The 12,363-nt window shown below is 38.5% G+C and overlaps 2 protein-coding genes across 12 annotated transcripts in view; one reads left to right on the top strand and one right to left on the bottom strand.

The window, feature by feature from the left end:
- The window catches only part of LOC102236993 (obscurin-like protein 1), a 48,267-nt gene extending 46,032 nt beyond the window's left edge, over positions 1–2,235 (top strand). For all 11 annotated transcript variants that reach the window (XM_023336752.1, XM_023336762.1, XM_023336761.1 and 8 more), the window contains one exon: positions 528–2,235. In XM_023336752.1, the coding sequence (XP_023192520.1) occupies positions 528–538 (11 nt within the window). In that variant the 3' untranslated portion in view covers positions 539–2,235. The remainder of the gene's footprint in view (positions 1–527) is intronic.
- A 98-nt stretch (positions 2,236–2,333) lies between these two features.
- On the bottom strand, positions 2,334–12,071 carry LOC102237250. The gene is made up of 6 exons (XM_005798170.3): positions 9,537–12,071; positions 8,627–8,728; positions 6,133–6,189; positions 4,334–4,426; positions 2,788–2,973; positions 2,334–2,712 (listed from the first exon to the last, which is right to left on the bottom strand). Exons 1-6 carry the CDS (start codon positions 11,880–11,882, stop codon positions 2,584–2,586), a joined length of 2,913 nt encoding a protein of 970 aa, XP_005798227.3. The 5' UTR covers positions 11,883–12,071; the 3' UTR covers positions 2,334–2,583.
- Between the last annotated feature and the right edge of the window lie 292 nt (positions 12,072–12,363).

Raw genomic sequence — 12,363 nt, 5'->3', positions numbered from 1 at the left:
TAAAAACATTTAAATTTTAGTTAAAAATTAAATATTTTCTACTGATTTTTGAAGTTTTTAACTCATTTAAAAAATAAAAGACTTCCAATTTACAAATTATTCATACAAGTCCTGCTGTCTTATGTTTATAAAGTCAAACAAAACAACTTAAATTTTAAGTTTAAATTCGAAGCATATACTCTTAAATCAGAATCAAGATTGACAAATTGTTGTGTAATTTGACGAGATGCTTTGAATTAATTATTTTCTTTACATTTTTATTTTATTTCTTCTCTTTCATGGCGTTATGTCTTCATTTTACCGCAGGCAGATTTTAGTCTGTCTGCAGGTTAAAATCTGTTAACTTCATTTCTGTACAAGGTCCTTTGCCATATTTACCAATACATTGCTAATAATTAATAAAAATACATTTGAAACAAAACAGGACAAAAACGAGATAGTAAAGATTAATTACTAATTTTTTTGTACTTTGGTTTTATAGCAGCTTTACTTTAAAAATGTAAAATTTCTCTGTTTTGTTTTCACAGGAAATCCCTGAAAGAAACTCCAAACCTGCAGTCGTCTGACACTTCAATATGTATAATTATTTTATTTAGTCTCTTTGAAAGCAGCTTAAACTACCTTACTGTCTCCTGAAACGTATTTTAATTCAAACTGTATCTTCTGTTGTAAATAATGTTGGAGTGATTTGACTGGACCTGGTTTGTTAAAGCTGTTACTGTCAATAAACAGCGAGATGATTCAGAAACTATTTACAGTTTGGTTCTAACGATCCTGTTTTAAAGTTTAAAATCTACACACTGAAGCCCTGAAAACAGAATCTGAAATAAAAATAAAGTTTGTTTTTTTCTTAACTCCACCAGACAGAGAATCGGAAACAAATTAACCTGGACAAGTTAAGAAAACAATTAATAAAGAGTCACGTTAACAGCTACTGAGCATCAAGCTAACAGGTGATCAGTGTGAAGCTAACATCTGAGTGCTAACAGTTACTGAATGTAAAGCTAACAGGTACTCAGCATGAAGCTAACAGAGATTTTTTTTTTTTGTAGGAATGGTGGAGAGGAGCATAATTTTGAAGATAATTAAAATTGTGCTGTACAAAAACATAACATCTACTAAGTTAATACATATTCAAAACAAAGCAAAATTCCATTTAGCTTGGGTAGCTGTTAGTTTATGCTAACAGCTACTCAAAGTGGCTACAAAAGATAACCAATGGCTGCTCAGAGTAAAGCTATCATCTCAGTACAACAATAACAGCTATTAAAGCTAAGTGCTACTCAGACTAAAGCTAACAGCTTAGTCAAACTAACAGCTATGCGGAGGAAATCTGACACTACTAGCAATGAAGCTAACATCTTATTTATATGAATAGCTGCATAGAAACAAAGCTAACAGCTACTCAAAGTAACATTTAATACTAATGCTGCAGCTAGCTTTGTGTCCACCACATTTAGCCACCTTAGCATGTTTATCAGTTATAGTTCATGGAATTTTATGCAAATTTATTCATATTTTGGATGCCAAAGTATTTGTTTTATCCTTTTCCATGTGTTGCGTGTAGTTTTATGAACATAACTTGTGCACTGAAGTCACTGATGGAACCTGATGTTAATTTAAGCTAACATGTCCTCAAAAACACAACAGGTACTCAAACTAGTCATCTACCAAAGTACTTATAAGCTATTAGCTCGACTCAAACATGAGAACGTAATTCTGCATCTCCAAACATTTAGAAATAATGATTTCTGTCCACTGCAGAAGATACTGACTGTTCACTGCTACTCTTTATAGCCTAGCTTAAATAAAGCTAATCTGTCAGCTTAAAGATACATTTTTGCTACAATAAATGGCTGAATTATTATTGACGAATCTTCTTTCCTGTGTTAAAGTAAAGTAGGGATTTAGTGGTGTAATTTTCTTAAGCACATGTATTGAACAGGCAATTTAAACAGTTTTTAGCATAATGTGCATTTTTTATTATGAAGCATAGCATATTTTGTGCATATCTTCAAACATCAAGAAACATTTTTGTCTCTATTTACAAAAGTAACGATCAACATTTGTATTGAATGTTTAAGGTTATATTTTCCGCCTGTAGCTCCCCAGAGTTATTTTTATGGAAGGCGATTACGTCGACTCGTCGCTATGATGCCTTATTTCTGTGTGATGGTGGAAATAATTCTGTTGTACAAATGCTACATTATACTGACATTAAAGTGAGTAATGGTGGCTCATTTGTCCAGGACTATTTGTAGAAGACTGCGCAACTGTTCACACAATCTAGTTACAAAGGTCACAGCTGTCATGTAATACACACCCACACACACACCTACACACACACACCTACACACACACACTGCTCTCCAGTTATCTACAGAGGCTATGGTAAGTCCAAGAAGCATTCCGATGATAACTGGTGGATTTATTCAACACGCTGTGAGATTATGAGATTAAATGCGAGTAGTTTTTTTTTAAAGTGTGGTCCTTGTAGTGGGAAGCACGATGGAGCCTGCGGCTCGCCAGCCTCCATGGCCCCGAATCGACAGTCGCTGGTGACTCTCTGTACCCGAACTTCTGTTAACTCGAAGTCTTCTGCTTCCTCAGAATGTCGTAGATGTCGTCCACTTTGCTGAGTCTCTCAAAGAAGGGGATGAGGTCGAGAAGCTCAGTGTCTGACATGTCGTCAAACCAGGACACGACGGGAACCTGGAGGTTTAAAACGGTGATTTTAGTGGGAAATAATGTTCAGACTTTAGGCATTTAATCACAGGAGCAGCGTACCGCGTTGTCCGGATGGAAGATGTAGGAAGCGGGGGAGTTGTCTACGATGATCACTCTGTTCAGGTCTCTTCCTAAGCGGCTCAGGTCTTTTACGTAGTTCCCTTTGTGGTATACGCACGCCTCCCGAAAGAGGCGACTCTGGAAGGCTCCGCCTTTATCCAACAGGTCAGACACAGGATCTGCATACTGAAGGAAATAAGACAGAAAAACACAGAAAATTTACTTTAGCACATCGAAACTCTGGCAGCGTTCAGGTTGATGTAATATTTGCTCATATTTGACCAGAATCTTTATTCCAATGATTACTTGTTCTTCCCAACAGCTGTGTCACCTGAATACTTGATATATAAAGTCATGTGCTGCTGAGCAAGTCTCACTTTTCTCCACATACAATCTTGGCGCTAAAGAGGATTAGCTGCTCTACGGTAATGTAGATGCTAAAACGTTATTCTGAGAACCCAGCTTTTCATGTCACTCTCTATAAGTCAATCTGTAGTTCATTTTCTCTATATTTCTGGTTCTAAACTGTGACTTCAAGCTAATGCTAGCTAAGGCCAACCATCCAGGCTTAGATCTGTGATTTGTGATCTCCAGACATCAGCCAGTGTTTTGTTTGAACAGAGGGCAAACAAAAGGTAAAAATTTAAGGGAAACAAAGCGTTTTTTAATCTGGTAAACTTTATGCTCACAAACATCCAGGGTTGCATCAATTTGGCTGTTTACTTCCTGCTACCACTGCAGTTTGCATTCACATTGATACGTTTCCTCATATTTACTGAGGCTCTTTATCCCAAGGCACATGTTCCTCCCCACAGCTGTGTCACCTGAATACTTTACATCTAAAGCCACATTCTGCTGTGAGAGTCTCACTTTTCTCCACATAATTAAGTCTGTGTTTTACTTCTTGGAGTTTAGCTGCTGTATGTTAATGCAGATGCTCAAAAGGTTTGTCATGTCAGTCAAACTCTAGAATTAAATATGCGGTTAGTTATTTGGCCTAGAAACTCACATCAAGCTAATGCTAGCTAAGGCTAAGGGAAGGGAAATGAAGTACTGTAATTTTTTGACTCGGGCATAGGAAACAAATCAATCCCAGCTGAAGCTAAGTAGCTAATCTAAGTAAGTGGGTTTTGTTTTAACATCAACAAATGACAAAAAGTAGAAACAGCTGGAAAATGACTTTATGCTCACAAACACCCATTGACTTTCTGGTCCTGGTAAAGCCATGGTGATCTCTAGTGAAATAAACTCTGTACTTTTTTCTCTGGTCCTAATAAGCAAAGATATTTATTAATCAGTTCCCTGTTAGACTCTGTGCTATGAACAACAGTTCATCAATGCTGGCGAGCCGCCATTATTCTACAAGTCTCTTTACCTCTTCATAATTCAATATTTATATCTTTATGGCTCAACACTATGATAATATTTAAACTAAGATTTTAAACTTTGGTGAATTTAGGTGAAAGGTCAAACATAAATGCCATAAAAGGCCGTCCTCAGAGTGATGTTACATCACAATGACCTGAGAAGATTTAGGAAAGCAAACCTTGGATAAACTTGCGGTGAATAAAACACACTCAAACATTTCTCCCATCCTCTGGAGGAACTCATCAACATGCGGCCTCTTCAGTACATGAACCTGAAGGAAACAGAAATATAACTGTTAGACTCACTGGAAATAAGCTCAGAAGGAAGCTATAGTTGTCATTTTATAGAAATCGTGTTATTCTTCTAAATGAGTTTCCTTATATTTTACTGTAAGACGCTGGCAGCCATGTTTCTGAACCAAGTCATCCAGAATAGGCTTTCCCCACTTTTACAAGCCGATCCTGGAGTACTTGAAACGGACCCAGGCCCAGAGGAGGGAGTACTTTAAACTTTAAAAGTACCACTACATCAACATATTTAGACTATTTTAGTAAAGGGCGACTGTGGCTCTTTGGTAGAGTAGTCGTCTTGCAATCGGAAGGTTGTAGGTTCCAGCTTGGGCAAGGCACCGATCTGCGTATAAATGTGTTAGTGAGTGCGACTGGGTGAATGTAACTCTAGTGTAAAGTGCTTTGAGTGGTCAAAATGACTGGAAAAGCGATATATATATATACACATATATATATACAGTATATAAGTTCAGTTCATTTACCATTTAAAAAATAACCAAAGTAAAAACGTTTTCGGTATTACCAGCTTTAACTGGTGAAAACAATAATTTGATATTTAAAATGACGTAAATGTAAAATCAAACTAATAATAATAGTAATTATAAAATAACAAAAATCAGGCATAATAATTTTTTCCACAACTTATGAAATTTTAACAAAAACTGCAAGTGCGTGTTTGGTGAATTGTTGACTTTTTTCTTCCTTAAAGCTGCAGTATTTAATTTTTATTTAAAAAATATTCTGTTTTCATATTTGCTGAAACTGTCACCCTGCAGTACAGAATGAGAGAATCTAGAAACAACCAATCAGAGCCAGGAGGCGGGTCTTACCGCTGTAAATCACCTGTGTGATGATTTCTTTCTGCTAGGCTGCAGCTAGAATGCTAATGCTAGTTAGCATAGCCACAGATGATGGCAGATTTCCTGTAACGGTAAGTTGTCTCTCCACCATCAACACATGTAGCAGCGAGTAAATGAGCATGATTGACGGCGCTAAGACCCGCCTCCTGGCTCTGGTTTGTTGTTTCGGTGCATTTCTTCAGTCGGCAATATTGGCTCAGGGAGATCGACGTTTTCACAGAACGTCTGTCTCATTAAACTGTCACAACATGGCGACAGCTTTAACAAAGATGTAAAAACAACTTTTTTAAAACTTAAATGCTGCAGCTTTAAGTGAAGCTAATGACAGTTAATATCCAGAAAAAATAAAAAGCATTCACTGAAGTAATTTTGCCAAAACATTAACTCAAGTAAATGTAACTAGTTGCCATCCAAATCTTCAGAGGTTTAAATTTTGTTGTTTTTTGAAAAGTAAAGCCTCAGTCAGCTAGAAGAGCCAATCGCAGCTAACGGCTAGCAGCTAGCGGCTATAGCATATAGGCTGCAGGCTGATCTGGGGATAAGATGTGATACAGATTGAGATTGATGGCGGGTATTTCTGAGAAGCGTCGCAGGCTCTCCTTATTTTATCAGGACTGTAATAGGAACCTGCAGCCGGGAGCCATCAATATAAAGAACTTCAGCTCCGCCAGCAGCAGCGGCTTCGAAACCAGCTGGCAAAGCAACGCATTATTCACCGCATTATTTATGCAAAAATAGGAGGTTTGCATTCAAATCGGAGCCAAATCAAAATCCAGTTAAAGTAAATTTAAATTGTTTCTCCATAATGAAATGAATTAAGTTCCTACCTGATGAACAATTCCTTCGATTTCCACTGGAATGATAAAGTCTGCATTGTTCAAAGGCTGTGGAGATAGAAAACAGAGACAAGAATCATATCAATTACAACTTCAAGCCCTTTAAAAACCTATTTGAGTCTTGATAATTAATTAGTAAAACATCAGAGATACAAGGAGGCGAAGCTAAAAAAAAAAAAGATTTACTGGGTGAATTCTCAGCATCTGAATTATGCATCTCGGATGTTGAATCACTGGAAGCTGAGCTATATAAGGCGCGGGGCTCGAGTGGTGACGCTGTGACGTAATTTAATTAGTTTTCATATTGGACACTGTGTTGGATCAAGTTCTGCTTTAAATGATTTGGCAGCAAATGTTCCTGAAAAAAACCCATGAAAAACAGACAAACCGAATTAATACAGAAAGCTACCGGTCAGAATCTTTTTAAGTCATTGCAATTTCTAAAGTCAGAATAATGAGAATAAAAGTCATAATTTTGAGTTTTAAAGTCAAAAATACGAGTAAAATTAATTTAAAATAAAATACATTTATGTACTTTATAAGAAATTTTAGTTTTAAAGTCAATTATGATAAATTATTATTATGAAGTTATTGAATAAAAGTCAACTAAAGTTCTTGAGTTGTTTTTCTTAGTTTTTAAAAGTCATACCTGAAAAGTGTAAAAGTGTAAAGCCCAAATTATGAAAAGTCTTTCAAAAAGCATGACTTTGATTCTTGTAAATATAACTTTAAAACTTAATTACTAATTCAAAACTCACAATTACAGCTTAATATTGGACTGTTATTTCATGGCAGAAATGGTCTTCCATACACATGACCTGGGTTTGATGACTAGTGACGTTTTCTTTTATGGTTTTTCATCTAATTTTGTGTTTGTACTAAACTGATTTTCAGGATGGTAGAAATCCTGCCAACCAGAGAAACGTCGACACGCGAGTCAGGCAGTCGTCATTTTAAACATGGCCGCCGCGGTTCAACTCATGCTTACCTAAAGAGCCTCTGGTTTCTGCAGACACACATGTGAACTCCTCTCCACCGGCTCCTTTTAGGAAGGAGCACTGAAACAGAAACTGATCGACCCGGCAGCGTTTCAGCGGCACCTACAGAGCACAACTCATCACTTCCTCTGGTCATTTCATTAGAGGCACTAAAAATTCAATTGTTGGTTTTGTCTTATTTAAAATGTAATATTTGCACAGACTTATTTGTATTTTTTGTAGATAATTTTACAGTGTTTCTTATACACTGCAAAAACAAAAGCATTTTTGGTCCATTTTCTTGTGCAGATATTTTATCACACTTGATAAAATATAAAACTAACTTGCAAGATATGGGACCTTGATTTAAGTCAATAACTTTTTATTATTGATTTGACTAGCTTACTAGCTTCAATGGCAGATTATTTAATATAAAATTAGACATTTTATTTCCTATACATGAAATAATCTGTCAGTGGAACAAGTATTATTTAAATTTTAATTTTGTAGTATTTCATTGTGTTTCATTTGTACATAGGTAATTTCTTTACAGTTTATTTTGTTACTTTAACTGATTTCATTCATTTAATTTTGCAGTTTTGCATTTAAATCCATATTTTACGTTTGGGGATAAATGTTGAGAACTTCTCTCTCAGCAGGCAGCAGTGATGTGTGACGAAGCCAATACTGAGTTTTATATGAAACATGCAGTTAACAGAATAATCTTGTCTACAGGTTCTTTACAGCAACATCCAGTGACAATCTGTAAGGACAGTCTGTGACCAGACGGACGGACGGACAGATACGGCGCTTATTGGACAATTTACCATGTTAGCATTAGCTTCTTCCACCCGCTGCAGCCACTAAAGAATCAAAATGTATAAAACATATCCATTTTAATGAATTAATGTAAAATCATGAGGCTGTTAATAGTCAGTGGTATGTTTGTGTAAAATCTATCATTCAAATCCTAAAGACCAAACTATTTGTGGGGATTTTTGTTGTGAGAAATCAAAGAATCTGAATAGTTTTGCATATTTTCCATCTGAAAAAGGTCAAAAACTAAATATGAGCAAAACCAAATGAATTTAAAAAAATGTATGAATAAAAATGTATTTTTCATGAAAGACATCATAGTAAGTTGTAAATGCAGTCAGAAAAGCAGCTGTGATGCACAACAGATTGGAAATGGAATCCGTCAACATTTCATCGTCCTGGATATTAAACTCAGGTCTTGTTGTGTTGGTTAGTCTCAGTTTTTCTATCTGGCGCCACGAACGTCTTCGTCAAAATGAAACCAAAATGAAACGTTTGGCGGAAACACGTGAAGAAGGCCCTGCTGCTTTTGCCTAGGATGTTCAGAGCAACTTATGGCAATCAGCATAAACTATTTCAGAATAAAAGTTATTGCTAATTAACAGTGCAGAGTCTGTCAATTTAATTAAAAGTAATTTCTGCCGTCAGCCTCCTTTTATGAGTGAGAAAGAGGCTCAGGCCGGGCAGCTTACCTTAAATGAACTATGCACTAGAGTTTCATCCAAATCGATGACGACGCAGATCTTTGCTGGATCGTCTGATGCCGACTGGGAGAGCAATGGTTTTACTGGAACCTGCAGGCAAGCAGAACGTTGACGCCTGAAGCTCAAACATGAAAAAGTGAACAAGAGTTTGACTTTGAACATGAAAAGCAGCAACCAGCAAGCTGACACGGAGCGCCGTTTGTAAAATTACATAGAGAAAAATGAACAGCAACAATCATATTAGCTTATCAGAAAAAAATTATAGAACATTTTCTCGTTTATTTGTAATTGTCACAGCTTCAAATATTTAGTGAATAAATTAACTATTTAACTCCAGACTAAATATTTAGCTTCATGCCAAATATATAGCTTGTTAACTAGCTTCACACTAATTATTTGGTTTGCTAACCACCAATTTAGCTTCAAACTAAATACTTGACTTGCTAAATAAATATTTATTTTGAAACTGACATTTATAAATGACTGAACATGATGAAAATATGATTTTGAAAAATGAACCCTCATTTTTTTCTTAGCAAAATAACCCAAATTTTTGCTTTATATTTTGAACAATGTAACTTCAAACGGCTCCTGATGTTTCAGGTTCTTAACAGCCGTAGATGTGTTGTGGTGTTTCGGTGAGTGGTTACAAGAGACTTGATGCAGCAGCTGCTGCCATGATGATACAGAATGTCAGTATCACAACATCATATCTTGTCCTTCAACAAGCGCTCAGTGACTCTGGATTCCTCAAGCTAAAAACAAACTGGTATGACCAAACAGGTTGTATGTGACCCTAATGACCATGTGGAGGAGGATACTGATGCTGTCACTCTGTCTTAAATGACTCTGGGCTTATTAGAGGATCTAAAAAGTAGTAAATATGTAAATATTGTACCTGCTGTGTCGGCGGGATGCAGTATTCACATTCACAGTTCTCTACGGATTCATCGTCACTCTGCTCCTCCTCTGAATCCTGGCTTGGTGTGGCCTCGTGTTGTGAGGCAACGCTGTGAATGAAACCCAGAGGAGGTGAAAGGTCTGAGATTCCCTGCAGCTCATTTTCAGGTTCTAGACTTTGCTCTTTACGGATTAATTCGAGGACATTAATTCCTAATAGAGCTGATGACTCCTCGACATCCTCTGGTCCTTGATCACCAACAGCTTTTCCATCAGAAGACCTGTTGTCCAGAATAAATCTGCTCAAAGGTCGTGCATCTGAAGACTGAATGCTTCTAATCTGATATGCATAGTAATCCTCAACACCTGAAGGAAAACACTCTCTGGTTTGCTCTTCTGTGAGTCCCCAATAAGGCTCCATCTCTGAAAACGCAGAGAAGCCATCCAGTTCAGCATCCGAATTCTTATTGTCTTTGAGATCTAATGTCGTCTCAGTGAGGGCTTTGGACTTAACTTCGCCTACCAAATCAATGTCCTCACCAACAGAGTCTATGTCTTCACAAACATCTCCCTCCACAAAGATTTCTTGGGCACACGGTGCAAACGTGCTCTCCGCTCTGAATGAGTCCAGGTAGGACTCGGGTTCTTCGTCGTAATCATCAGAAATTTGCCCATCGTATCCCCAGGCTTCATCATTATAATACATTTCATCTTCAGAGTCCTGGTAGTACTCTGGGTAAAGACCAAACGGTTCATTATCTTCAGCTTCACCTTTTGTTGAACTCGATTCTGATTTTAGGGTCCAGTTCTCCGAATCATAAGATCCAGTGTCTCTCTGATTCAGGTCTTCTTCCTCTGAATCTTCACAATGTTCATCCTTTTCTTGGCTGTTTGTTTCAGTTACTTCTCCAGTATGCACATCTTTCTCCTGTTCTTCAATTACCTCTTTAGTCTCCTCTTTGTGAGCCGTTGTGACGCTTTGTTTCAGAGCTTCCTGTTCAAGATGGAGGTGGTGGTGAACGTCGCCTCCATCAAAACAGGAGATGTAATTCCGCTTTTGAGCAAATGCCTGTCCAGAGCAGCCTGCTCTGTCAAATAAATCAAAGTAGTCCTCAATAACTGTGTTGACAGCAGAAGTTTTCTTTTTGTCCTCCTCCTCGCTACTCTTCTCGACGCTCGGCTGTTTTTCTGCATCATTCTCTTCGAAGGATTCCCACTGCGTCGGCTCGTCACTTGTATCATCCAGAGCTGCTTTGTCAGATTCCTCAGATGAATCTGAGCAGGGATCAGAAGGAAAACTGTTGTCAAGACAAGTCTTGAAGGATTTGGAGTCGTCGGAAGATAGGTCTTCCTCGGCGCAGGACTCAAAGTTGCCATGTTGACTTGACTCGTCCTCCGAATCGTCCCTATGCACCTCGTCAACATCCTCAGAGGCGTCGCCTGTAGAGGTTTGCTCAATGTTTTCTTCTCCTCCGTCACTTTCACAGGGGTCACCAGGTGTGTCCTCTGACAACGTGGAGGACTCTTCACCACTGACCATCTCGTTATGATCGTAGCTCTCCTCCTCTTCATCACAGTAATTGTCCTGACTTTCATCATATTCAGAGAAGTTAGCAGCACATGTTAAAGAGTCCATGGAGTCCGAGATGTTTTGGGTGAAATTCTGCTCCGAATCCTCAGTTGATCGGTCCTGCTCCGAGTCAGAGTCCTCACACTGACGATCCAGAGGCAGCATCAGGTTTTCTGTGCACTCAGACACAAAACCAGGCATTTCGAACTCTCCAAAACTGTCAGAGTTCACTTCCAATTCATCTGGCTCATAATCAGAAGAGTCCGACTGTTGATCAGAGGGCTTACATTGCTGAAATAGTAGGAGGTGTTTTGGGCAGTGTTCACAGCAAAGGCTACTTTTAGAGGCTAAGCTATGATTAGCACAATGCTCGGAGGACTTGCAAGCTTTAAAACACTCACAGTGTTGAGTACATTCATGATATAGTCGGCTTAACCCTGAACACTCAGTGTCTTCAAGGGCGCCGTCCGGTTCAAAAAGTCCATTGCTTGAAGAATATTCCTCAAAGCTCTCAGTCAGTCCTTCACAATCGTTGCAGAGTTGAGTCTGCGGTGCATTCATGTTGCAAAGAGGAGGAGGGTCCATTCCTCCGCTGACACTCTGCTCTGTGTATCCCACAAGGGCCTTTATGTCCAGTTCACTTCCCTTTGAAGAGCTGCTCAAACCTGCAACTCCTGTTACTTTAGAAACCGCACACTGTCCAGACAGAATCGCTCCAGCGGAAAGCTCCCCCTCTCCACCAACTTTCCCCTGTTCAGAGTTCTCCAAATACATCGCAAAAGTCTCTTCTGAGCCCAGATGATGGGAATTAAGAGTCTTTGCTCCATGCAGAGTCCAAACAGCAGGCACTTTTGGGGTCCATTGGGAGAGGAAACTCTCAGAGCTGAGATCACTGCTGGCTCTGGAGAGCAAGAGCAGCAGGAGCGACAGCACTCACGATGACATGACAGGTTGTCACAACCAAAACTGAGACTCGACCCTCCCTTTGCCAGACAGCAAGCAATTTATTTTGGGTGCTTGGAAAGACGTGACAAATAACTTCTGGAATATCAAATCTCTATAAAAGGCTGAAGTAAGGCATAAATCTGAAACTGACACCTGAGTACTTCTTGAGCACTTGATCTTCAGACTGAAGCTGACTAGAGGCAGGTTGTTTTCCTGGAGAAAACTCGCTTCAACCAGAAAGAATGCTGCAAGTTAATGTGTATGAAAGGGTTAGCGACCCATCATTGCCCAAATGAGTAATCATTCATGT

This window comes from Xiphophorus maculatus, chromosome 7 (assembly GCF_002775205.1).
Source record: "Xiphophorus maculatus strain JP 163 A chromosome 7, X_maculatus-5.0-male, whole genome shotgun sequence".
NCBI lineage: Eukaryota > Metazoa > Chordata > Actinopteri > Cyprinodontiformes > Poeciliidae > Xiphophorus > Xiphophorus maculatus.
The sequence above is the reverse complement of the archived record's forward strand: the minus strand, read 5'-3'. Positions and strand labels throughout refer to the sequence as shown.